Source organism: Pongo abelii, chromosome 5, assembly GCF_028885655.2.
Source record: "Pongo abelii isolate AG06213 chromosome 5, NHGRI_mPonAbe1-v2.0_pri, whole genome shotgun sequence".
In the NCBI taxonomy this organism is placed as follows: Eukaryota; Metazoa; Chordata; class Mammalia; order Primates; family Hominidae; genus Pongo; species Pongo abelii.
Window position 1 is genome coordinate 44,651,961 of NC_071990.2, and position 26,213 is coordinate 44,678,173.

At 38.5% G+C, this 26,213-nt stretch overlaps 1 protein-coding gene across 1 annotated transcript in view; it reads left to right on the top strand.

Annotated features, from left to right (window-relative positions):
* Positions 1 to 26,213, top strand: part of CDC5L (cell division cycle 5 like) — a 60,420-nt gene that overhangs the window by 11,824 nt on the left and 22,383 nt on the right. The window contains exons 6-13 of the mRNA XM_002816940.5: positions 3,510 to 3,728; positions 6,045 to 6,189; positions 8,177 to 8,365; positions 18,856 to 19,004; positions 22,046 to 22,208; positions 23,822 to 23,986; positions 25,507 to 25,587; positions 25,887 to 26,129. Coding sequence (XP_002816986.2) covers positions 3,510 to 3,728; positions 6,045 to 6,189; positions 8,177 to 8,365; positions 18,856 to 19,004; positions 22,046 to 22,208; positions 23,822 to 23,986; positions 25,507 to 25,587; positions 25,887 to 26,129 — 1,354 coding nt within the window. The remainder of the gene's footprint in view (positions 1 to 3,509; positions 3,729 to 6,044; positions 6,190 to 8,176; positions 8,366 to 18,855; positions 19,005 to 22,045; positions 22,209 to 23,821; positions 23,987 to 25,506; positions 25,588 to 25,886; positions 26,130 to 26,213) is intronic.

Here is a 26,213-nt window from a genome sequence, read left to right on the forward strand (position 1 = left end):
TGCTCTGTTTTAAAGTTTGTTAATTCTTCTGCCAGTTAACATCTACTGTTGAGCCTCTCTAGTGAAGTTTACATTTCAGCTTTGTACTTTCTTTTGTTTTGTGTTTTGAGACGGAGTCTTGCTCTGTTGCCAGGCTGGAGTGCAGTGGCGCGATCTAGGTTTACTGCAAGCTCCACCTCCCGGGTTCACGCCATTTTCCTGCCTCAGCCTCCTGAGTAGCTGGGACTACAGGTGCCCACCACCACACCCGGCTAATTTTTTGTATTTTTAGTAGAGACGGGGTTTCACCATGTTGGCCAGGATGGTCTCGATCTCTTGACCTCGTGATCTGCCCGCCTTGGCCTTCCAAAGTGCTGGGATTACAGTGTGAGCCACCACGCCTGGCTACTTTATTTTTTTTAAATTAAATAAATTTTTTTTTCATTTTTGTTATTCCATTCCTTTTCTAAGTTAGCTGATCAGCTTTGTGCTTTTCAATTTGAGGATTTCCATTTGGTTCTTTTTAAGCATTTCTGTCTCTTTACTGATATTCTCTATTTGATGCAACATTGTTATCATACCTTGCTTTACTTCTTGGTTTCCTTTTGTTCTTGGAACCTAATGGCTACTTTCAAGTTTGTTAATCTGACATCTGGTTGCACTCTCAGGCAGTTTCTGTTGCTTGCATTTTTTCTAGCATATGGGTCATTCTTTCCTGTTTCTTTGCATGTCTTATAATTTTTTGTTGGAAACTAGACATTTTAGATGATATTGTAGCAATTTTGGGTACTCCCCCAGCCTTCATTTATTATTTGCTTGTTTACTTGTTTGGCGACTGGTTTATTTTATTTTATGTTTTTGAGATGGAGTCTCGCTCTGTCACCCAGGCTGGAGTGCAGTGGCATGATCTCGGCTCACTGCAACTTCTACCTCCTGGGTTCAAGTAGTTCTCTTGCTTCAGCCTCCAGAGTAGCTGGGATTACAGGCACTCTCTACTGTGCCTGGCTAATTTTTGCATTTTTAATAGAGACAGGGTTTCCCCATGTTGGCCAGGCTGGTCTTGTGACCTCAGGTGATCCACCTGCCGTGGCCTCCCAAAGGCCTGGGATTACAGACATGAGCCAGCGTGTCTGAACAATTTTAGTCAATCTATTCTTCCCTTACCTCCTGTGAGAAATGTGAAGTATCTGATGTTGCTCCTCACAGGGTATGCTCACAGACACCCTGGGATGGCATGGTTTGGGCAGGGCTGTCTTTGACATTCCTTTCCCTGTTAAGTTTCACTGATTGCCAGCTGTTTGCTGTGTTGTTTTCAACAATGTCCTGGGGCATAAGTTGTACTACAAAGTGATCCAGTCAAATTTGGGCTCCTTTGAAGGGATGCTTCCTGATATCAGTGTTTGAGATTTATTCTCACCCCAGGAGGGCTCCTCCCAGCTTTTATTCCCTGTTTCTCTCTGGCAAACTAGTAGGCCTATAGATTTGGTATCTCCATTGAGTCTGTCAAGTTTTTTCCCAACTTGCCTTTTACCAGAACTTCCACTGTTTTTGATAGTACCCTTAGGCTAAAACTTCTCTACCCTCTGTTGCAATGAAGTCCTTTTGTTTGAGGAGAGATGTGGATCTCTCAGTTCTATGTCCTGCTTCTTCCCCAGGGCTCTGACAGGATATGTCTCCAAGTGACAGCCCTACTTTATTAGCTGAGTGTTTGGTGGGAAGTAGGGGATGGACAGCAGCCCAAGGTTTCCTTGGCTTGCCCTCCCCGTCCACCCCCAGTGTGGAACCCTCATCTCATAAGCCAGGGCAAAGGCTATCAGGGCTCCAGTATTCTCAGCAGCACTGTGTCCAAAGCTAGGACTTCTGTTTGGATGGAGGAAGGAAGCCCACTTTTCAGCCACTCTTAATGGAACTTTGCCACCAGAAATACTGATGTCCTAATCCTCCTGGAATGAAAGCCCTACTACTGGGAGCTGGAGGGGAGAAGGAGTCCTGGGTTCTTCGCTGCACTTGTGTGGAGTGGAGTCTCCATTTCTCTGAGCTGGGGGGAAGGAGGGAGTGGGTCTTGATTTAAATATTATATTCTTGTGTTTCTTACCGAGTTAAAGTAGATTTTCTTAATTTAATGTTTATATATTTGCTGTATCTGCTTCAGATCCTCTTCAGTGACTTTAATTGGTTATTTTTAAAATATATGTAATTTTCACCATTCTCCCTGGGTAGTGAGTTTATGGAGTTCCTCATGCTGTCATGCTGGAAGTTACTCATAGATACTGTTTTGTAACTTGTTTTCCGTCTTTCATATTGTGAATAGCTTTTCTTATCACGCAATCATTACAGTTATAGCAACGTAGGAAGATACAAAGAAAAAAAGTAAACATTAAATGGAATTCCACCCTCCAGTGACTATCGTTATTAATATTTTGGTGGACATCCTTCATATCTCCTCAGGCATATATTCATTGATAGATATGCATAAAGTTCTTACGTGTTGCTCTGTAACATGTAAACTTTGTAACATTTTTTACACAGTGGTATGTCTTGGGCCTCTTTCCATGTCAGAGTAGATTTATAGCCTTTTAAAAATTTATGTAAATGTCTGTATAATATCTTATAAATTCATTTAATTTCTTACTGATGTTTAGATTGTATCCAGCTATCTACTATTATAAACAGTGCTTAGTGAACAGCTTTGTAATTAAGTCCTTGCTCATGGTGTAACTTACTTCCTTAGGCTAAAGGCTAAGGAGTGAAATTGCTGCTCAAAAAAATATGAAAATCTTTAGACTATGAATGTGTATTTCTAACTTCTCTTTGGGAAGAGATGCACCAGTATACTTTTTCATTGCTAGTGCAGCAGACTGTCCATTTTTTGCAGCCTTGCCATTAAAACAAAACAAAAAACTGAATGGTATTAATTAGATATGCACAAATGGTACTTGTTAATTTAATTTGTGATTCTTTAATTGTTAAGTAAAACTTTTGTCATTTTAGTTACCTGCATTTTTTCTTTTGTGAATTGTTTCCTTTTACTCTTTTTACACCCTTTGAGTGCATTAAAAAAAAACAACTTTGCTTAGACTCTTTGTATTTAACCATCATACTATTTGCAAATATTTTTTCCTACTATTTGCCTTTTAATTTCATTTATAAATTTTCATAGTGTTACAGTTAGAAGTTTTATGTCTCAAAGCTATTCAATGTGCAGATGAGTGGATTAAAAGGAAAAAAAAAGCTGTTGATTTTTTTCCTTTGCCATTTATTTAATTTATATTTAGTAAGTACATTTCCATCCAGAGATAAGATATGTATTTACTTGTAGTTCCTTTTGGTTTTTCTTTTTGCCTTATTATGTGCATGTGTGTGTGCACCTTTAAATTAAAACTAGGATTTGTTTTGGTGAATGGTGTGAGGTAAGGATTTAAATAAATATTTCTTCCCCAAATAAATAGATACTTTTTTTTAACTGTATGGGATAATTTATCCCTGTCACATGGCAGATGATTTTCGAAGTGATTTTGCATTCTTTTCAGACGTCTTGCCGCCCTCCAAAAAAGAAGAGAACTTCGAGCAGCTGGCATAGAAATTCAGAAGAAAAGAAAAAGGAAGAGAGGAGTTGATTATAATGCTGAAATCCCATTTGAAAAAAAGCCTGCCCTTGGTTTTTATGATACTTCCGAGGAAAACTACCAAGCTCTTGATGCAGATTTCAGGAAATTAAGACAACAGGATCTTGATGGGGAGCTAAGATCGTAAGTTGCCTTTCTGATTTTGGAAATGGAAAGGAATAGTAGGAGGAGTCTTACGAAGGGCCAAGTATTATCCTTGTCAGAGCCAGATTTTTATTATTTATTTATTTTAAATTTTTTAAAATTAATTTTTTTTTGAGACAGGGTCTTGCTGTGTTGCCCAGGCTGGAGTACAGTGGCACAAACACGGCTTACTGAAGCCTTGACCTCCTGGGCTCAAGCAATCCTCCCACCTCAGCCTCCTAAGTAGCTAGGCCTTCAGGTGCACACCACCACACCTAGCTAATTTTTTTAAAAGTTATTTTGTAGGGTGGGATCTCCTTTTGTTGTCCAGACTGGTCTCAAACTCCTGGGCTCAAGCGATCCTCCTTAAAGTGTTGGGATTATAGGCATCAGTTACTGTGCCTGGCCTAGATTTTTATTAGTACAATGTGGCCTACATATGGTTTTATTTATTTAATGGATTCATCTTTCTGAGAAAATCACGGACTCTGGCTGTCATGTTTTCGGCACAGAATGCTGTTTATGGCTCTTGAGTTGAAATGCATGACTCTTAATTGACTGTTTACTCTTTGAATCACATCTTAACTTTTATGTACGTTTATGAGTAGGTTAGTTTTACTAGTGGCTGAGGAATCTGTCAAAATTGAGTCTGGTATTTTTAGCCTTTAAAAAAAATTTTTTTTTTTTTTTTTTAAGACAAGGTCTCACTCTATCACCCAGGCTGGAGTGCAGTGACGTGATCACAGCTCACTGTATCCTTCACCTCCTAGGCTCAAGCAGTCCTTCCACCTCAACCTCCCAAGTAGCTGGGAGTACAGATGTGTGCCACCATGACTGGCTAATTTTTTATTTTTTGTAGAGAGGTGGGTCTTGCCATGTTATCCATGCTGGCCTTGAACTCCTAGGCTCAAGCTACCCTCCCTTTGCGTCCCTCAGAAAGTGTTGGGATTACAGGCATGAGTCACCACTCCTGGCCGTTTTAGTCTTTTCTAGTGAAAAATTTTACCTTGTTTTTATTAAGAATAAATTAAAAGAAAAAACTTACTGATCCTTTCACTTGATGGGATAGATATACATTTATAAAATCTTTATGTTTTAGGGCACAGCAGATTTTCCCTATTTCTTGAGATTTTTAGTTTCTTTAAATCTCATATCTGAATATTGTAGGGAGAGTATTTTATGGTTGTCAAGGATTTTTTAAAGTTTTCTACTCCGTTGACCTTTCATTTCTGTTGACATGAATTGTTACAAAACAACAGCTATCAGCCATTGTAAAATAGGATTTTCTTAGATGTACTCCACTGTATTTATTCCTCAGATTAGGACTTTGCTTTAGGTAGGCTCTACAAATAAAGAGATTGAACAGGAAAACTATTCATTTGGAAGGAGCACTAAGTGGGGGAGGCAAGAAAGACACACAGAAGGGGGGGAGGTATTCCTGGAGCTTTGAAAGACTGCTTTGAGCCTGTCTTTAGGCTTCTTAACCATGTTTAGATGTCACTTGTCAGTATTAAGACAGCCTTTTTAAAAAAAGTTGTGAATTTTAAGAATCATGACAATTTAATAACAAGTTTTAAAGGGAAATTTAAAAATTATGTTTTAATTTTATTTCTTTCATACACATTTTCCTTTTTACATACTTGTCATACTTTTTCCTGTGTGCACACGTTTTTATTGAATGTATTCATAATATAGGAATAGTTTTTGTTTTGACATTATGTGGAATATTTTGTTTATCACAATCTTCATACTTATATGTTTTAATATTTAGTACTTCAATTAGGGTACCTTATTAATGATTTTGTTGCTATTCTGAGTTTGCTTTCATCTTGAATATAGTAAGTAATGGTGTAGGGGACTACTTAATGTATATTGTTTTTGCCTTTTTTTTAGCTGTTTTCTTTTTTTTTTTTGAGATGGAGTCTTTCTCTATTGCCCAGGCTGGAGTATAGTGGTGCGATCTCAGCTCACTGCAACCTCCGTCTCCTAGGTTCTAATGATTCTCCTGCCTCAGCCTCCCGAGTAGCTGGGATTACAGGCACGCGCCACTATGCCTGGCTAATTTTTGTATTTTTAGTAGAGTTGGGGTTTCGCCACATTGGCCAGGCTGGTCTTGAACTGCTGACCTCAGGTAATCCACCCACCTCGGCCTCCCAAAGTGCTGGGATTACAGGTGTAAGCCATCGCGCCTAGCCTTTTTAGTTATTTTCTTAGAAATGAGGTTGTTTGTTCAAAGGGTTTGAGTATTTGTATGGATTTTAATGTTTTTGCCTATATGTAACTTAAAAATCTCTTTTCTACTTTGATCCATGACAGTGAAAAAGAAGGAAGAGATAGAAAAAAAGACAAACAGCATTTGAAAAGGAAAAAAGAATCTGATTTACCATCAGCTATTCTTCAAACTAGTGGTGTTTCTGAATTTACTAAAAAGAGAAGCAAACTAGTTCTTCCTGCCCCTCAGGTAATCTGATAAAAGCAAATTTTTCACTATGTGAATTTATATGCTTATATCATTTATTCAGCAAATGTTTGAAGGCCTGTGTACCAGGTTTGTGCTGGATGCTCTTAAGAAATTCACAGTTTAATGGGTGAGACACACATAAAAACAAGTAATTGTGGGCTGGCTGTGGTGGCCCACGCCTGTTATTTCAGCACTTTGGGAGACCAGGACGGGCGGATCACCTGAGGTCAGGAGTTCAAGACAGGAGGAGTTCCTGCTCAGCTTGGTGAAACCCTGTCTCTACTGAAAATACAAAAATTAGGCGGGATGGTGCCACGCACCTGTAATTGCAGCTATTCGGGAGGCTGAGGCAGGAGAATCACTGAAACCCGGGAGGTGGAGGTTACAGTGAGCCAAGATGGTGCCCACTGCACTCCAGCCTGGGTGACAGAGTGAGACTCTGTCTCAAAAACAACAACAACAACAACAAAAACCCAAAAAAAAACCCCACAAGTAATTGTGATATAGTATGATAAGATAGCTTCAGCTTCTCTGTATAAATTATTGTATCAGATCTTAAACTGCTCATATGATGGTTTGGTAAGTAATTATCAGCTCTTAACATTTTGTCAACAGGGTAGAGCTTTAGGCTTCTTTTTTGTAGCTGATGAGGGTAAAGGTGTGGTTTGGCTTTGTGGACTTTAAGCTGCCTTCTCCCAGGGAATGTTTTGTTGTGTTACGCTTTTTTTTTTTGAGACAACAGTTGTGAAAATCAATGTGGGAGTTGTGGAGAAAAGAGATACAAACGTTCTTTCATTCAGCTTATTACAGGCTGTATTCTTTTGACTTACTATAGTTGGTCAGAAACATGGGACCTTAGAGTAACCTTTTTTTTTTTTTTTGAGACGGAGTCTTGGAGTCTCGCTCTTCGCCAGGCTGTAGTACTGTGGTGCCATCTAGGCTCACTGCAACCTCTGCCTTCAGGTTCAAGCGATTCTCCTGCCTCAGCCTTCCAAATAGCTGGAACTATAGGCGTGCGCCACCACGCCCAGCTAATTTTTGTATTTTTAGTAGAGACAGGGTTTCACCATGTTGGCCAGGATGGTCTCGATTTCTTGACTTCGTGAGCTACCATCTACCCGCCTCGGCCTCCCAAAGTGCTGGGATTATAGGCGTGAGCCACTGTGCCTGGCTAACCCTTTTTTTTTTTCTGTTTTGAGTAGTACAGCTTTGTAGAATTGGACAGATTTAATGGTGCAGAAGAAAGGACTTAGGAGACCAGAAGAACTGTTTTCCCACATGAGCACATTGGCTGCATCAACACAAGATTCTTGGGCATAAACGAGTTTCGTCATATCCTGACATTCCTAGTGGGGATATTTATTAAATTGAAATTTTGTCTTTAATTTTTTTCTTAGTACACCTTAGGATATTTATTTTGGTAAAATTACTAACACAATACCTTTAGATTTTCTTAGGGATCTTGTGGCTCACTAGACTCTTTCTGTGTGATATTTTAATTGGTTTTCAGTCTTCCTCCTCCAATTTTGTATAAATACTGCTATTTTACATTCTTGGTACACTGATACGTTGATTTGAAAGAATTTCAGTATAGAGATACAGCCTTTGTAGCTTGATTCTATATCATATGTGAATTTTCCCCTCACATTCTGTAGGGAAGGCTTTCTAAAGCTATATTATGGAAACTTTCAAAGCCACAAAAAAGGTGAGTACTATCGTGAACCCGTGATACTAATCACACAGCTTCAGCAATTCATTTTTCTGGAATATGGAAATTTAAAGCTGTGTCAGCTCTCAGTTAAAATGTTGGGTTTTTTTTTTTTTTTCAATAGAGACAGTTTTGCTGTGTTGCCCAGATAGGTCCTGAACTCCTGGCCTCAAACAATTTGCCCTCCTCGGCCTCCCAGAGTGTTGGTATTACAAGTGTGAGCCACTGTGCCCGGCCTCAGTTAAAATGTTGCTTACTATGATAATTGTGTCCTTTTAGATTTCAGATGCAGAACTCCAGGAAGTTGTAAAAGTAGGCCAAGCGAGTGAAATTGCACGTCAAACTGCTGAGGAATCTGGCATAACAAATTCTGCTTCTAGTACACTTTTGTCTGAGTACAATGTCACCAACAACAGCATTGCTCTTAGAACACCACGAACGCCAGCTTCCCAGGACAGAATTCTGCAGGTAAGGTGTCACGTAGTAGAATGAGCCTTTTACTTCGTTTATTGTCCTTAGAAGTATCATGCAGGAGAACTAAGTGGTTTGGTTGTGTTTCTTTTAGTGTAAATGGTTTGAAACTGAGTCCTGAATGCATAGATCTTGCAACATTTCTGTAGTAGAGAAGCTAAATAGATTCAGCAATAAGGTAGTTTTATTTTCACATTTATTAATTTATAACTTTTTGAAGCCAGCCCTTCTACCTTCATTAGTCTTTTGTACCTGTTAGTAAAGCATAGTTTTGTAAAATTTCACATTGCCTACGAATCCTAGAAAGAAAGAAATACTTCCTTGCATTTCTGTACTTAGCTTCACATAGTGTGCCCGCAGTTCTACTTTCTTCCCTCTCTCTAACACGTGGGGTAGACACAGCTTTGTGTGTTCCCAGGGTGTCTGTATACCAGAGAATATCCAAACCTACAAAACATAATTGGGTCTTTTGGTACCCTTACATCTCATTTCCTCATCTCTAATAGTCAGGAATGTAATTTTAAGGCTTTGATTCGAGGCAAACAGTTGTGTAAGGCTTAGCAAGAAAAACACTTGTGCCCCTCATCGATAGAGGTGCCTGTTACAACTCTTTGTTTTACTTACTACTAAAAGATCTTTGTTACTCATTGACCATTTTCAGTTTTAGGCATTATCTGTTGTTTTTCCACATGGAATTTGACATTTGGCTTTCACACCCTCTGTGTCCGTCATGCATACATTTTCTATTCCCCTATTGTCTGTTATAATTTGGTTAGCTTTATGTTCTTGGTTTATCTTATGACTCTGTAAATCCTATTCATTGCTAAACCATGAATTACCTTATAATTTGTGTAAGTTATACAAATATGTAATATTTGTACATATAGTATGTAATCCATAGCATACCATTGTACTTTGTGGTATAGTATTTTGTTTTTCTTGGAGCTAATACTTGTTTTATTCAGTTGCTAAGTTTTTTGACTAAGCACTAATTCAACTCTAGACTACGCTGGCTGTGTCTGTTTTCTCTAACCTGTGCTGACTTTAGATAGTCTCATCTTTTTGAAGAAATCTTTCTTAGAACTTCCGAATGTTCTTGCCTGAACTGATTATTCTTCAGAGCTTGTTTATAGCTTGTTCTTTTGATTTCCCTTCACTGTCACCCTAGAGAGTCCCTTGGATCCCCTCTTTGCAGGCTCCTATGTCTTTGGCTTTCTTGGTTTACTCCCTTGTTCAATGAAGAATATCATTCAGTAGCTTTCAGAGAAAGGGTTCATAGGAGGTAGAATTTTTTTTTTATTAGTTTTTTTCATTGATAAGGAAAAATTGTATCTATTTATGGTGTACAGTATGATGTTTTGATATATGTATACCTTATGGAATGGCTAAGTCAAGCTGTTTAACATGTGCATTACTTCACATATTTATCATTTTTTTGTGGTAAGAACACTTAAAATCTACCCTTAGCAATGTTGAAATGTACAGTATACTGTTATTCACTATAATCACTGTGATGTATAATATCTGGAACTTATTTCTCCTGTCTTACTGAAATTTTTTGTCCTTTGACAGATATCTCCCTGGTTCCCTCACCCCTCAGCCTCTAGTAACCACCATTTTACCCTTTTTCTGTGAGTTTGACTTTTTTAGATCCCACAAATAAGTAAAATCATGGGGAATTTGTCTTTCTGTATCTGGCTTACTTGATGTAATGTCCTTCAGTTTCATCCATGTTGTCACAAATGACAGGATTTCTTTTTTAAGGCTGAATAGTATTTTTTTGTGTTTATGTATCACATTTTTTAATTCATTTCTCCATTGATGGACCCTTAGGTTGTTTCCAGAGGTAGAATTTTTCAAGATCTTGCATATCTGTAAATTACTAATCTACCCTCTTGGTTGATAGTATAACTGGGTATAGAATCCCAGATTGTGGTGGTTTTTGTTCACAGTGTTGAAGGTAGCACTGCAAGGTCTTCTGGCTTCCACTGTGCTCTTGAGACCTCCTATACTTTTCAGTTTGTTAAAAGGAAACCTCGTTTTTTCTTTTCTTGAAGCTTATATTATCTTGCATGATTTATGATGCATGTTTCTTGGTGAAGGTCTTTTTCAACCACTGTGGATCTTTTCATTCCAGAGACTCATGGCCTTCAATTTTGTAAAATTATTTTGAATTAAAATTGTTTTTCTCCCTTTCATTGATCTCTTTATGAACCTCCAGGTTTTCTATTAATTCCTCTGCAGTTTTCTATCTTACTGATTTTGATTTATTTGTAGGAGGTTTTCTCAATTTTATCTTTATTCAGTTTTTAATTTACTATCATATATGTAATGTTTAAGAGCTTTTTAAAATTTTGTTCAGTATTTTTTTGCCATCTCTTATTTCATGAGTGTCTTATTTTTCTGAGGCTGTTAATGATGGTTTTGTTTTTATAAGTTTTCTTTTCCTTGCATAGTTTCTAAGTTTTTTGTTTTGTTTCCTTTCTGTCTTTCCTTATGGGTATTTCCTCAAATGTCTGGTGCTCTTTGCCTGTGTCTAGAAGTGGGTTGGGGGCAATCACAAGGTGATTGGAAGCTCCTTAGGTGTGAGTAGGCCTTCTTGACTCCTGGCTTCCCTGGAGGCTGATCTGGCTGGGATGTTTCATTGGGAGAGTTCTTGATGTCAGTGTTAGTTCTTTTTGCTTAGGTTAGTCATATTCCTCAGAGAAGTAATTTCCAGTCTCCTATCTACAGGGTATAAAGTTGGCCAGTCTCTGGGAACCTAGTTGGGGAAAAAGGCTGGATGTCTCCAATCTAAAATAAAAACTTCTGCTTCATTTCTCTATTTTCATAGTGATAATTTTGCTCTTAACTCTTCCTGGTATTCTCTGGTTTAGCAATCTTTTTTGTACTCTCTTCAGAGAGTAAAGCCCCTCTGTTTTCTGTAAATCCTGTGAGAGACAGAGAGAGAGAGAGAGAGTGTGTGTGTGTGACTAAAAATCCTATAGTCTTTGTTTTTTATTATCACTCTCCTTTTTCTTCTCATTTTATATTGTTTCGTGAAAGTTTCCGAAATTATGGCACACTAGTTATTAGCCAGCTCAAGGCTTTGAGGAGGTCTGAACATAGGGTTTCTCAAGTAAATAAGTAAAATATCTAGCATATCAGAAGTTTTAAAAACAATAATGTGATCTTGCATTTATTTCCTTGGATTCTGAACACAAGTAAGGAATGTGTTTCAGGGTGTTCAAGGCCAGGTAAAGTGTCAGATAAGCCTGTTCAGGCAGACTGGGAAAGAGAAAACCTAACCACTCACAGAGGAAATAAGGACGGACCTAAACAGTCCAGAATACAGACAGGAATCCACTTAAACTGTATAGACTGTTAATAACAGGGGGCAATAATGGCTATAGGTATTGTAAGAATCCCACCAGCCATCTTCTCCTGGTGGCCCTGAAGTGATGGAGATGCTTCTGATAGAGGCTCTGTCAGTGTTACATGGCTTAGTATTGCTCGTGCATGTGCAGCACTTAGGCAGCCCTTTCATTAAAATACAGAGCATGCTTTCCTGGTTCTGTCACTTTATCCACGCCTCAGCCTTTCAGGTGTCTCCACTTCTTTGACAGATAGGAATAACCTGTCCCCCACTTTTTTTTTTTTTCAGACGGGGTCTCACTCCCATTACCCAGGCTGGAGTGCAGTGGCACGATCACGGCCACTGCGCCCAGCCAGTTTTTTTACTTTTAGTAGAGACAGGGTTTTGCCATATTGCCCCAGGCTGGTCTCGAATTCCTGGGTTCAAGTGATCTGCCCACCTTGGCCTCTCAGAGTGCTGGGGATTACAGGCATGAGCTACTGCACCTGACCCCCCACTTTTTTCAGCGGTGCTGTTTGAAGAAGTTTGCAAGTGTGAATATTCACACTTGAAATAAAAAAAAATAGTTTTGTTTTAATTTTGGGAAAAAATTACATTATAGGGCAATATAAGGGACATTTAATGGAACTCTTTTCATGGTTTTTAAACAGTTTTATTGAGATATCATTCTTACAGAATTCACCCATTTTTACTGTGTTTACCAAGTTGTATAGCCATCACCACAGTCAATTTTAGAATAATTTCATCATCCAGAAAGAAAACCCGTACCCATTAGCAGTCGTTCCCCATTGCCCTCAAACCTGCCAAGTTTTTAGGCACCCATTAATCTACTTTGTGTCTCTATAGAGTTCCCTATTCTGCACATATATGTAAATGAAATCATATAATATATGATGTTTCGTGACTGGCTTTTTTCACTTTGCATAATATCGTCAAGGTTCATCCATGTTGTAGCTTACATCAGTACTTTATTCCTTTTTGTCGTTGCATAATATTCCATTGTATGAACATACCATGTTTTGTTTATCCACTTATCAGCTGATGGACACTTGAGTTGTTTCTACCTTTTGACTGTTAGGAATAATGCTGCTTTGAACAGATGTTTGGGTGGACATGTTTTTTTCCTTACTCTTGCGTATATACCTAGGAGTAGAATTGCTGGGTCCTGTGGTGACTATGTTTAACTTTATGAGGAACTGCCAGACTGTTTTCCAAAGTCGCTGCACTGTTTTATTTGTTTATTTTTGAGACACGGTCTTGCTCTGTTGCCCAGGCTGGAGTGCAGTGGTGCAATCATGGCTCACCGAAGCCTTGACCTCCTGGGCTCAAGCGATCCTCCCAACTTGGCCTCCCGAGTAGCTGGTACTACAGGCATGCACTACCAGGCCCAATTAATTTTCTAATTTTTTGTAGAGATGGGGGTCTCACTGTGTTGCCCAGGCTGGTCTCAAACTCCTGACCTCAAGTGATCCTTCTGCCTCAGCCTCCCAAAATGCTGATATTACAGGCATCAGCCACCGCGCCTAGCCCATTGTACGTTTTTATTAGGAATGTGTAAGGGTTCTAATTCTTTACATCCTCACCAGCACTTGTTTTCTGTCTTTTTGATTATAGCCATCTTATAATCAAACAGATCCTAGTTGTGAAGTGATATCTTGTGTTTTTGATTTGCATTTCCCTAATAGCTAATGACATTTCTTGTGCTTATTGGTCATTTTTATATGTTTGTTGTTGTTATTGAGACAGGGTCTTGCCCTGTCACACAGGCTGGAGTGCAGTGGCGCCATTATGGCTCACTGCAGACTCAACTTCTCAGGTTCAAGCAGCCCTCCCACCACAGCCTCTCAAGTTGCCGGGACTACAGGTGTGCACCACTATGCCTGGCTAATTTTTTATTTTTGTAGAGATGGGATCTCACTATGTTGTCCAGGCTAGTCTCGAAGACCTGGGTTCAAGCCATCCTCCCACCTTGGCCTCCCAAAGTGTTGGGATTACAGGCGTGAGCCACTGTGCCTGGCCTGGCCTGTGTGTGTGTGTGTGTGTGTGTGTGTATATATATATGTTTTTTTTTAAGAAATAGCTATTCATATTCTTTACCCATTTTTAAATTGGGTTATCTTTTTTTTTTTTTAATTTAAAAGATTTTTTTGTAGAGACAGGGTCTTGCTGGTGTTACGTAGGCTGGTTTTGAACTCCTGGCTTCAAGATTCTCCCACCCGAGCCTCCCAAGGTGCTAGAATTATATACGTGAACCATTGCACCTGACTGGGTTTTTTATAATTGTAAGAGTTCTTTGTATATTCTGGATATAAGTTCCTTATCTGATATATAACTTGCAGATGTTTCCTCTCATTTTGTAGGTTGTGTTTTCACTTTCTTGATGTTCTCATTTGCAGTACAGAAGGCTTATATTTTCATGAAGTATAGTTTAGCTATCTTTTTCTTTTTTGCTTATGCATTTAATCTTATCCAAGAAATTCTTTCCAACCCTGGGTCATGAAGAGTTACTCCTATGTTTTTTCCTCAGATTTTATAGTTTTAGTGCTTACATTTAGGTCTGTGATCCACTTTGAGTTAGTTTTTTATGTACTGTTAGGTGTGGATCTACCTTCATTCTTGGGCATGTGGATATCCAGTTTTCCTAACACAATTTGTTGTAAAGACTGTTCTTTTCCCATTGTATGTTCTTAGCAGCCCTTAAAAAATCAATTGACCATTAATGTAAGGGTTTATTTCTGGACTTTCAATTCCGTCTCATTGATCTGTTATCTATCCTGTGCCAGTACCACACTGTCTTTCCTATAGCCTTGTAGTATCCTTTTGTGTTTTTAACAGGCTTTTTAACTGATTGTTAAAGAATATTGAAGTAATGAGTGAATGTTAACTGGGATAGTAGTAGTTATTTTGAAAAAGCACAAAACAGGTTTAGAACCTGAGCCATATGCAGTAAGTTTGGGGCTTGTAACTTTGGATTTCTCTTCTAAAAGATGTGGGGGAAGTTAATATATTTGTTGGAATTAGGTTTAGCTGTAACAGAAAACCTCTAACAGTGGCCTAAATAGAATAGAGGTTTATTTCTGTTTCATGTTCTAAGTGTTGAGAGATAAATCAAACTGGGGCTTGTGTGGTACTCCCTGGTGTCAGGGACCTGGGCACCTGCTTTTTTGTCCTCCCCCATGTCAGGTTTCTCTTCTTAGTTTCTCCTTGTGGCAGGTACAGTCGCTGCAGGGCCAGCCATCATGTTTGCATATAGCCTGCAAGAAGGAGGAAAAAGGGCACACCCTTTCCCTTCTTAAGAACACATCTCTTGCACACATCATTCTGTCTGTCCTGCTGGCCAGAACTTAGGCACACATGTCCTAGCTACTGGGACATGTGATATTTGTTCTGGGTAGCCAGTTGCTGGTTAAGAATTGAGGCTTCTGTTACTATGGAGGAAGAGAATGGGTGCTTGGTGACAAGAAGTCTCTGCCACAGTAAAATAAATATCTATTAATGAAAATGATTATGATTGGTTGAAGCCCTTTGGAACCTCTAAGATGAACTGACAGAAGTTGAGATTTAGTCTAGTCTGTGACATTTTTTTGTAAAATTTTGATAAATTTTGTTTTCACTTTGTGAGCTTTTCTTGGTTCAGTGTCTCTGTTCTATGTGTGATAAAGGTGGTACCTCTGGCTGCTGTTGTGTGTAGCTAGGGATAAGAGAGGTTTGCTTCTGTCTCTTGGCCTCCTCTGACGTAGTCTAGGGTATATCAGTCAAGATTTAATTAAGGAAACAGAACCACTATGAAAATCATGGAATAAGGAATTTGTTAGCAGAATTAGTCCCATATACCGTTATGGGAAAAGCAGGGCATTAAAGGTCTGAAAAGGAGTGTTAAAGATCGGAGAAAGGTCACCAGCCCTGGTGTGGAGTGAGTCATAGCTTATAGGGAAATCTGGAGGCCAGGCATGGAAGTCTGGAGGGTTGTTGACTCTTTGTCACTACTGTTTCTGTGAGTTTGAAGCAGGAGTCTGGTCACCAGGGCTGCCTGTAAAGGAGGAGAATTGACTATATGGAGCAGTGGGGTGCAAGGACACGCTGAAACTTGCCAGCTCCTCTGCAAGTCTGTCACTACCTCTGACCAATGATGGCCTTCAGAGTGTAGTGGTTGCTACTTCACCTCTGTCACCTCTGCTTCTCCTTCTGCCTCTACCTCTGTTTTACTTTTGATGAACTCTACTCAGTGCCAAGAGGGAAGAGAATTCTGGGAAACATCCCAGTGTAACCAGGTCGACAAAGGATAATTCACCACATAGGAGACAGCTCTCAGATGCACCGGCATTTTACTGGGCCAATCTCATACTGGGCCAAACTCCCCCACTCCTTAGCCACACCATTTTTGGGAGTGTTGCCTATTTGTAATTTTGGCACATATGATATTTCACATGTCACCCACTCTTCCAGGAATATATACTTTTGCCATTTGATTCTTATTTCTCCTCTTTCCTATGCAGAAGATCTAAGCCTACATACGTTTCTTTCTAGTAAATGCTTTATATTTGGAATAGCAAAAAGGACACACACAGGGCCTTTGATAATGTGAAATTCAAGATTTTTTTTTCATGAATAAAGATATACAGAATAATGGAATAAGTCTTGCTCTGGTTATTTTCATTTTGCCTCAAAATTTAGTGATTTATTGCATTTTACTATGCTTATGACTTCTCTGAGTCAGGAATTCAGACAGGGCACAGAAGGAGTGGTTAGTCTGTGCTCCGTGATGTCTAGGGCCTTAGTAAGGAGGACTCAGCAGTTCTGTGTGATTTGATGGATAGGGGATAGAGTCATTTGGAGGTGTTGTCTTTCCATGTCTGGTGGTTGATGCTGGCTGTTGGTGGGGTGGGTCCTCAGCTGGGAATGTGGAGTGAATCTGCATGTGGTCTTTCCATGTGGCTTGGGCTTTCTCATAGCGTAGTGGTCTCAGAACAGTTGAACTTCTCACGTGGTATCTCAGGGCTCCACTGTGAGTGCGGTGGGAAGCTGCGTTATTTTTTCTAAACTAACCTGGGAGGTCAAGCACTGTCACTTTTGTTGTGTTCTGTTGGTTTCAGGTGAATCACAAGGCCACCTAGATTTATGGGGAGGGAACATAGGCCCTACCTCTTGATGGAAGGAGTATCACAGTTGGATTTTAAGAACATGAAACATCAGAGAGAAGGTTGTGACCATCTTTGGAAAATAAACTCTGCCACAGGCCCTAAGTTGGACATAAAGAGATTTATGGGTACAAAGATAGCACTGAGGACAGGGTTACAGTAGAGGGACTAAAGAGAACATGGTCAGTTCTGTCTAAAGAGATCAGTAAGACTTCTAAAAGGGACCTGACCCCCACAAGTTGTTTTCTTGTGCAGTGGAAAGGTTGCTTGGGAGTATCTTAAGTTCCCAGTAGAAGAAACAGACCTCAGAGAAACTAATGAAGACTGGATAGAGAATTCAGTGGTGAAGCCAGACTAAAACCCAGGCATTCAGACATTTGGCCTAAGCTCACACTGGGAAATTTGAATTCTTGTATTTCATGATTATAGAGAGGTTTGGCACAGGTAATAGGAGAAGTTTTTGGGTAATAGTAATTTCATATGTGAGGCCACAAAAGCACACCTCTACATATAAAACTTTATTTGATGTATAAAACTTTTTTTTAAATTTTGTTATTATGCTTTAAGTTTTAGGGTACATGTGCACAATGTGCAGGTTTGTTACATATGTATACATGTGCCATGTTGCTGTGCTGCACCCGTTAACTCCTCATTTAACATTAGGTGTATCTCCTAATGCTATCCCTCCCCCCTTCCCCCACCCCGCAACAGTCCCCGGAGTGTGATGTTCCCCTTTCTGTGTCCATGTGTTCTTATTGTTCATTTCCCACCTATGAGTGAGAACATGCGATGTTTGGTTTTTTGTCCTTGCGATAGTTTGCTGAGAATGATGGTTTCCAGTTTCATCCATGTCCCTACAAAGGACATGAACTCATCATTTTTTATGGCTGCATAGTATTCCATGGTGTATATGTGCCACATTTTCTTAATCCAGTCTATTGTTGTTGGACATTTGGGTTGGTTCCAAGTCTTTGCTATTGTGAATAGTGCCGCAGTAAACATACGTGTGCATGTGTCTTTATAGCAGCATGATTTGTAATCCTTTGGGTATATACCCAGTAATGGGATGGCTGGGTCAAATGGTATTTCTAGTTCTAGATCCCTGAGGAATCGCCACACTGACTTCCACAATGGTTGAACTAGTTTACAGTCCCACCAACAGTGTAAAAATGTTCCTATTTCTCCACATCCTCTCCAGCACCCGTTGTTTCCTGACTTTTTAATGATCGCCATTCTAACTGGTGTGAGATGGTATCTCATTGTGGTTTTGATTTGCATTTCTTTGATGGCCAGTGATGATGAGCATTTTTTCATGTGTTTTTTGGCTGCATAAATGTCTTCTTTTGAGAAGTGTCTGTTCATATCCTTTGCCCACTTTTTGATGGGGTTGTTTGATTTTTTTCTTGTAAATTTGTTTGAGTTCATTGTAGATTCTGGATATTAGCCCTTTGTCAGATGAGTAGGTTGCGAAAATTTTCTCCCATTTTGTAAGTTACCTGTTCACTCTGATGGTAGTTTCTTTTGCTGTGCAGAAGCTCTTTAGTTTAATTAGATCCCATTTGTCAATTTTGGCTTTTGTTGCCATTGCTTTTGGTGTTTTAGACATGAAGTCCTTGCCCATGCCTATGTCCTGAATGGTATTGCCTAGGTTTTCTTCTAGGGTTTTTATGGTTTTAGGTCTAACATGTAAGTCTTTAATCCATCTTGAATTAATTTTTGTATAAGGTGTAAGGAAGGGATCCAATTTCAGCTTTCTACATATGGCTGGCCAGTTTTCCCATGATGTATAAAACTTCTGATGTGATGTGTTAGATTGACAGAAGGAATGGAAACATTGAAATCTGCCATGACTGGTATTCATTTTCTCTGTTAGCTTTCATTGAGAAAATGAGTAAGAATTCTGCCTGCTTCAAGATTTGTATAGTAGGACCAGAAGAGATTCTGCAAGCCTGTCTAAACTTTTAAACGTGCTTCTTTGTCTTCTTGTTAATCAGGAAGCCCAGAACCTCATGGCCCTCACCAATGTGGACACCCCATTAAAAGGTGGACTTAATACCCCGTTGCATGAGAGTGACTTCTCAGGTGTAACTCCACAGCGACAAGTTGTACAGACTCCAAACACAGTTCTCTCTACTCCATTCAGGTATTGTAAATGAACACATTTTTTATTTTAGAAAAACTTGAATTCAAGAACTTAGCATATTTGCTTTAGTAATGTTTATGGAGAATGACTACTTATTGTGTTGAATTTTCCTCTTTGATTTCTTCTTCACAGTAATAAATAATAGTGTCCAGGAAATGGTTAAATACTGTGGAGTGCCTCCCCCCCTTTTTTTTTTAAGATGGAGTCTCACTCTGTCACCCAGGCTGGAGTGCAGTAGCGCGATCTCAGCTTATGGAACCTCTCTGCCTCCCGGGTTCAAGCAATTCTCGTGCCTCAGCCTTCCGAGTAGCTGAGATTACAGACATCCGCCACCATGCCTAATTGGAGTGTCCTTTTGCAAAGCTTTGGATCCTATCACGTTATTTTTGAATACTTTGTATTTGATTTTAGAGTAGATTGATTCATTTTTAATGATTACTTTGTGAATTTTATTAAAATTGTAATCCTTTTATGTGTGTATTACTATTGCTTTCCCTCCAGCATTTTATTATGAAAATTTCAGGCATTTAGAAAGGTTGAAAGAATGTGTGGAAGTTATCAGTATTGAAATGGAGTCACTTATGTTACATTTTAATGAAAAAGGAACCCTAATGCGCATATGCCTATGACAGAAATTATTGCAGGGACCTTCTGAAAACCACACAAATTCCAGATAAGTTGCTTCTGTGAAGACATTGCCCTACCAACAGCCAGTACAGGTTGGGCATCCCAAATCTGAAAATCCAGAATGCTCCAAAATCCAAACTTTTTTTTTTTTTTTTGAGACGGAGTTTCGCTCTTCTTGCCCAGGCTGGAGTGCAGTGGCACAAACGCGGCTCATCACAACCTCCGCCTCCTAGGTTCAAGCAATTCTTCTGACTTCGCCCCCCGAGTAGCTGGGATTACAGGCATGCGCCGCCACGCCCGGCTAATTTTGTATTTTTAGTAGAGACAGGGTTTCTCAATGATGGTCAGGCTGGTCTCAAACTCCTGACCTCAGGTAATCCACCTGCCTCGGCCTCCCATAGTGCTGGCATTACATGTGTGAGCCACTGCGCCCGGCCAAAATCCAGACTTCTTGAGCACCAACATGACACTCAAAGGAAACGCTCATTGAAATGTTTCAGATTTTGAATTTCCTGATTTGGCATGCTCAACCAGTAAGTATAATGCAATTATCCCCAAATCTGAAAAAATCCCATATCTAAAAGTCTTGGTCCCACATTTCAGATAAGGGATACTCTTGTCTATACTGGCAATGAAAACAAATGCCGCCTCCTGTGATAAGTCCCTGTAACCAATGGTCATTGTTTCAAAACAGTTTACGTAGACTCCTCCCTTGTATCTTTAAAAACTTCTCCTTGCCCCAGCACCCTCAGGTGTACCTATGGTCTGTCATAGCACACATATCCCACATTGTGATCCCTTGCCGTTCCCGAATAAACTCTTTGTTTTGGAGACCCAGTCTCTCACCCATTTAAGTTGACAAATGGTAAAGTGAACATCCATATACCCACCACTTAGATTCTAAGATCGTTAATATTTTACTATATTTGCTTTATCACATATCCATCCACCAATCCATCATATTTTTTAATGCATTTCAAGGTAACTTGCAGATATCAGTTTGTTTGATCCCAAAACACTTCCACATGCGTTAATTAGAATTCAGTATTTCTTTATAACTCTTTTGCTTAGTTTTAAGCTGCCGTTTTTTAAGAAGAATCTTTAAAATACAAATGTTATGGAAGCATGTAGTAGTAAAATGGAATTGGAACTTACAATGGTTGGAAATATTTGGGGTTTACTTTGAATTTTAAGTGTTAAGATATGTCTTCCTACTGGTTATTTAGTAGAGAAAGCACTTCAGGCTATTACACATATCATGACAGCAGAACCAAGAAGCATTGGCAGCCAGTCTTAAACATTTAACACTTCTTGAGAGTCTTGTAAGAGAGCATAATCCCTCATTTCCTATGTTTAGTCGGCTCTCTGTATCTGAGGATTCCACATTTGTGAATTCAACCAACTGTGAATAAAAAATATTCCAAAAAACTCAAACAGTACAACAATAAAAAATAACACAAATAAAAATACAATATAACAACTATTTATAGAGCATTTACATTGTATTAGGTATTATAAATAACCTAGAGATGATTTAAAGTACATGGGAGGATGTGCATACGTTATATGCAAATACGATGCCGTTTTATATCAGGGAGTTGAGTATCTGCAGATTTTGGTCCTGGAACCAATCCCTGGTGGATACTTAGGGACAACTGTATGTCTTGTCTCTCACCTAGATTGTAAAATCCTTGGGGGCGGGAACCATGTCTTATGTGATAACACCTTACCTATCAGGAATAGCTGTCTGGCAGCATCACCATTCTGCAACACACCAATATACAGGAAATAGGCAACCAGGAAAAAAAAAGACTTTGAATAATTAAAATATAGGTTGCTGCAAAATCTGTGGATCTTATTCCTAGGAGAATCTCTTAGGCCTCACTCAGGAACTTACTCATGTTTAGATGTGATTCCAAAAGTGTGGTGTTTGGTTTCTAAACAAAATGTAAAAGGAGGAACTATTTAAAGTGTGTACATTGGTAATAATGACAGTGACAGTGATGTGAGAACCAACAGCTTGATAGGGAGGGAGGAGACAAATATACATCAAACTCAAAGAGTCATCTGGGGTCATTGAGTATGGTGGCCCACCTCCCTGCCCAGTGCATGTTCTTAGCTGCCCTAATGTGCCAAGAAAAGGTTGAAATAATGTTTAGTGGACGTAGTTGAGGAAGGCAAGAAAATATCAAATGTAGTGATTATTGTAAGTCAGTAAAATAAAAATACCATGCTAGCTAGACCAAACATTGATTTTAAGCTAGAGATCCTAACAAAACCAGCTAGGCAGAATTTCTGAAATCTTTATTCTTTTTTTTCTATATTTCCTGTGAAATAATTTATGTGAAAAACATTTGAAAGCACAATCCAAATGTAAGTGGCACTTCTGTTAATTGGGATTCCTGTCTTTCTAGGACTCCTTCTAATGGAGCTGAAGGGCTGACTCCCCGGAGTGGAACAACTCCCAAACCAGTTATTAACTCTACCCCGGGTAGAACTCCTCTTCGAGACAAGTTAAACATTAATCCCGAGGATGGAATGGCAGACTATAGTGATCCCTCTTACGTGAAGCAGATGGTAAATGTCAATTCCCTTTTAATACTCTTAAATTTTTTTTTAATATCTCATGAGTGCCAAATTAAAATTTCTCCTGTTAGTGCATATCATATATACCTTAAGAATCTATACACCTATGGATGCCAGAAAAAGAATGATTTGTAAGACTTGATGAAAGGGAATATTTTGGGCTCAAAACCCACCATTCTTTGTGCTTACTAGGTTTGTGAATATTGATGTTTGTTGTTGATTTCACTGAAGTTTTCTTCAGCAAGGTGAGGTAGAAAGCTAACTGTAAAAGTTAAGTTTTGCTTCTGCCCATGTTACTGCGTTTATTACTTTGCTATTGGGCCTTATTATCTAATGCCACAGAAATCATTGTGAAATTAAAAAAAATAACTTCTAATGATACTGGCTTGTCTTCAGTTTAAAATTAATTCTAACCTCATGTATATATTTGGTTGATTTATATATGTTTTTTAAAGTTCAAATTGATATCAACTAAAGCCAACTCTGAATGGATATATAAGAATTAAATAGATTAAGAACCTCATGCATGCAGAGCATGCATTTGGACATTTGAGGGGATCTAAAGTTGAATAAAGATGTCCTTTGTCCTAAGGAAATTTATATTCTGGAGAGATTGACAGTAACTAAACTAAGTCCAAAAATAATTGCAATATCAGAACAGAATAAGCCCTTTGAGTAAAACCAATGTGCTTAGGGTAGTTAAAGAAGGGAATAATCACATTTGTTGGGTAACAGGAAAGCCTTATTAGAGGAGCTATATTCTGAAGGAGGGTGGGGGCTGTCCCAGATGGAGACTACAATATGAGTAAGCACGGAGGATGTTTTAGATATAGCAACTCATCTGTTCCTCACACCTGGTACATGTAAGTACTGAGGATGGATGGGAAAACTCTGGGTACCAGGAGGCTTTTTTGGGAACCAGGACTCTACTTTCTTTCATCTGCATGGGATTTAGTATTTCCATTAAAAATAAACACATACATACAAATTCAAGTATCTTTTAGAGTGGGTTTTATTAGTCCAAGGACAAACTAACTTTTGAACCTGTTCCTTTTATTTGTTGTTAACTTTTGGTGTCAGAAATGTGTTCCCTCAAAGGGGCCTTTTTTTCTGCCCTGGCCTCAGACCTCCTGTTGGAATATCCCAGAGTATCTTCAGTGATCACAAGTGAAAGTTTTTGGTTGGTCTTAATGTTGGGAAGAAGGGGGGATAGAAAATAAACATAAGACTTGTCTTAGCTCTGACGTCAGGATTATTTTTCTAGAATTAATATTAGGGTGATTTTTTTTGAGACTTTTTTTTCTCTTTCTGTGATTTTTAATTTTTGTGGATACATAGTAGGTGTATATATTTATGGGGTACATGAGATATCTTGATACAGGCATGCATGTGTAATGATCATATCATGGAAAATGGGGTATTCGTCCCCTCAAGCATTTAACCTTTGTGTTAGAAACCATCCAATTATTCTCTTAGTTATTTTAAAATGTACAGTTATTTTGACTAGAGTCACCCTGTTGTGCTATCAATTTTTAAGAGACTCATAAAATACTGGTGGAATGTTTAAGATGCATGAATTGAGAAGGACCACTTCTTTTCTACAGGAGAGAGAATCTCGAGAACATCTCCGTTTAGGGTTGTTGGGCCTTCCTGCCCCTAAGAATGATTTTGAAATTGTTCTACCAGAAAATGCCGAGAAGGAGCTGGAAGAATGTGAAATAGATGATACTTACATTGAAGATGCTGCTGATGTGGATGCTCGAAAGCAGGTGGGTGACTGTACTGAAAGAAGCGTGAGTTTGGCTGAATGTGTCAGTAGGCTCGAAGAATGAAGAATAGCCATTAAACGTCTCAAGATCCCTACCTAGTTCTTTTTAATATTGAAAAAACTTCTAAAGTAAATAACTTATGTCATTAATAATGTATCCTCACATAATTAATATACTCACAATATTTTGATGGACATTCTTAAAAATATATATGGAAATTTAAATACATTCTGTCAAATTCATCATGCTTCTCTAAAATACACATAGGTAGTCTTTTAGACATTGCTTCAATCTAGCAAAGAAAAGATGTTATTGGTTAGTCTTAAAAACAAATACATCTTGGTTCCTGGGTGGTGCGATGTACGAGCCTGTAGTCTCAGCTACTCGAGAGGCTGAGGTGGGAGGATTCTTTGGGCCCAGGAGTTTGAATCCAGTCCGGGGAACATAGTAAGACCTCTATCTAAACTGGAGTTGGAAATTTAGATAGAGTGTGTCAGAATAATATTAGTAACACTTTGTACTAATATATCTTATACGTAATTACTTTCTCATTTGCATGTAACAGCACAGTGATATAAACAGGATCGGTATTACAGGTTGAACATTGCTAATCCAAAAATCCAACATCTGAAATGCTCCAAAATTCAAAACTTTTTGAGTGCTGACATGATGCTCAAAAGAAATGCTCATTGAAGCTTTTTGGATTAGAGTTAGTATAATGCAGATGTTCTAGAATCTGAAAAAATCAGAAATCCAAGATACTCTGGGCCCAGATATTTCTAGTAAGGAATACTCAACAAGCTCAGATGAATTCAGGTCTCATGGTCTCAACTTTCTCAGGTCTCATAGTGGGTAAGTGGTGAATCCTAAACTAGAACTGATATTTTATGACCCCTTTCAGTAAGTCTTGCTGCAGTCCATTGCTGGATGATTTTAGGGACCTTGAATCTCAGGGGATTGGAGTGAGAATGACATCAGTGGAAATAATATTTTAGGAGGGACCCATGTGAATGTGCTTTTCAGTGGGGAGCAGAGGATGATATTTTTTGTGTTTAGTTCTCAGCTACTTTGAGTTACATTTACTCCTTCAGAAATGGCATGAAATTTTAATGTGTTATCCCACATTCATAAGAATCAGGAAACAATACATTTTTTGGCTGGCTTTTTGAATTAAAAGTCAGTAATTTTGGAGTGAAAGGGAAGAAAGAGTTTTGTCGTGGGAGTCTCTTTGGAGTTTAGGTTTTCCATTTAGATGAGAAAAGTTTGTTACGTGATATGGATCCATGCAAGTTTGGAGAATGCTCTAGTAGACATTGGAAGCTCTTAGTTTCTATTATAATGAGAGTGAATAGACTGATTCATTTCTATTGCCTTAGCATTGCCTTTCTACAAACTTAAACCGATTTCTAAACTTTAGCTATTGAACACACATGATCTTACATACCAAAGTGTTTTTAGCTTTACTGAGAGATATCAAATATGCTATAGCTGCAATAAAGGATATAAAAATCATTTTTTAGGCCATACGAGATGCAGAGCGTGTAAAGGAAATGAAACGAATGCATAAAGCTGTCCAGAAAGATCTGCCAAGACCATCAGAAGTAAGTGTTAGAATTTCTGGTTTAGGAAGTTTTAAGTTTCTTTTTATATGATTGCTGCATTTTACATCATTCATAAAGACTATAAAACAAAATTTCATCTACTTTCTGGAATATAGCAAAGTAGTTCTCAAATCCAGTCTTTAAAATGTTTCAGTAGTACCAGAAAGAATTTAGAAGGAAAAAAAATGGAAATTGCTTTCGAAAATGTAAAACTGCTGTTTAATTCATGCTGTAACAGGTAATAACATTAATATATTATAGTGATATGTTTAGTAATTGTATTTGTTTTAAAATTTTAGGTAAATGAAACTATTCTAAGACCCTTAAATGTAGAACCGCCTTTAACAGATTTACAGAAAAGTGAAGAACTAATCAAAAAAGAAATGATCACAATGCTTCATTATGACCTTCTACATCACCCTTATGAACCATCTGGAAATAAAAAAGGCAAAACTGTAGGGTTTGGTACCAATAATTCAGAGCACATTACTTATCTGGAACATAATCCTTATGAAAAGTTCTCCAAAGAAGAGCTGAAAAAGGTATGATTGAGCTGGAATATTTCTTCTTGAGATTTAGGTAGTTGTTAGGTGCTGTGTATCATGGACAAATAATGAACTTATTTT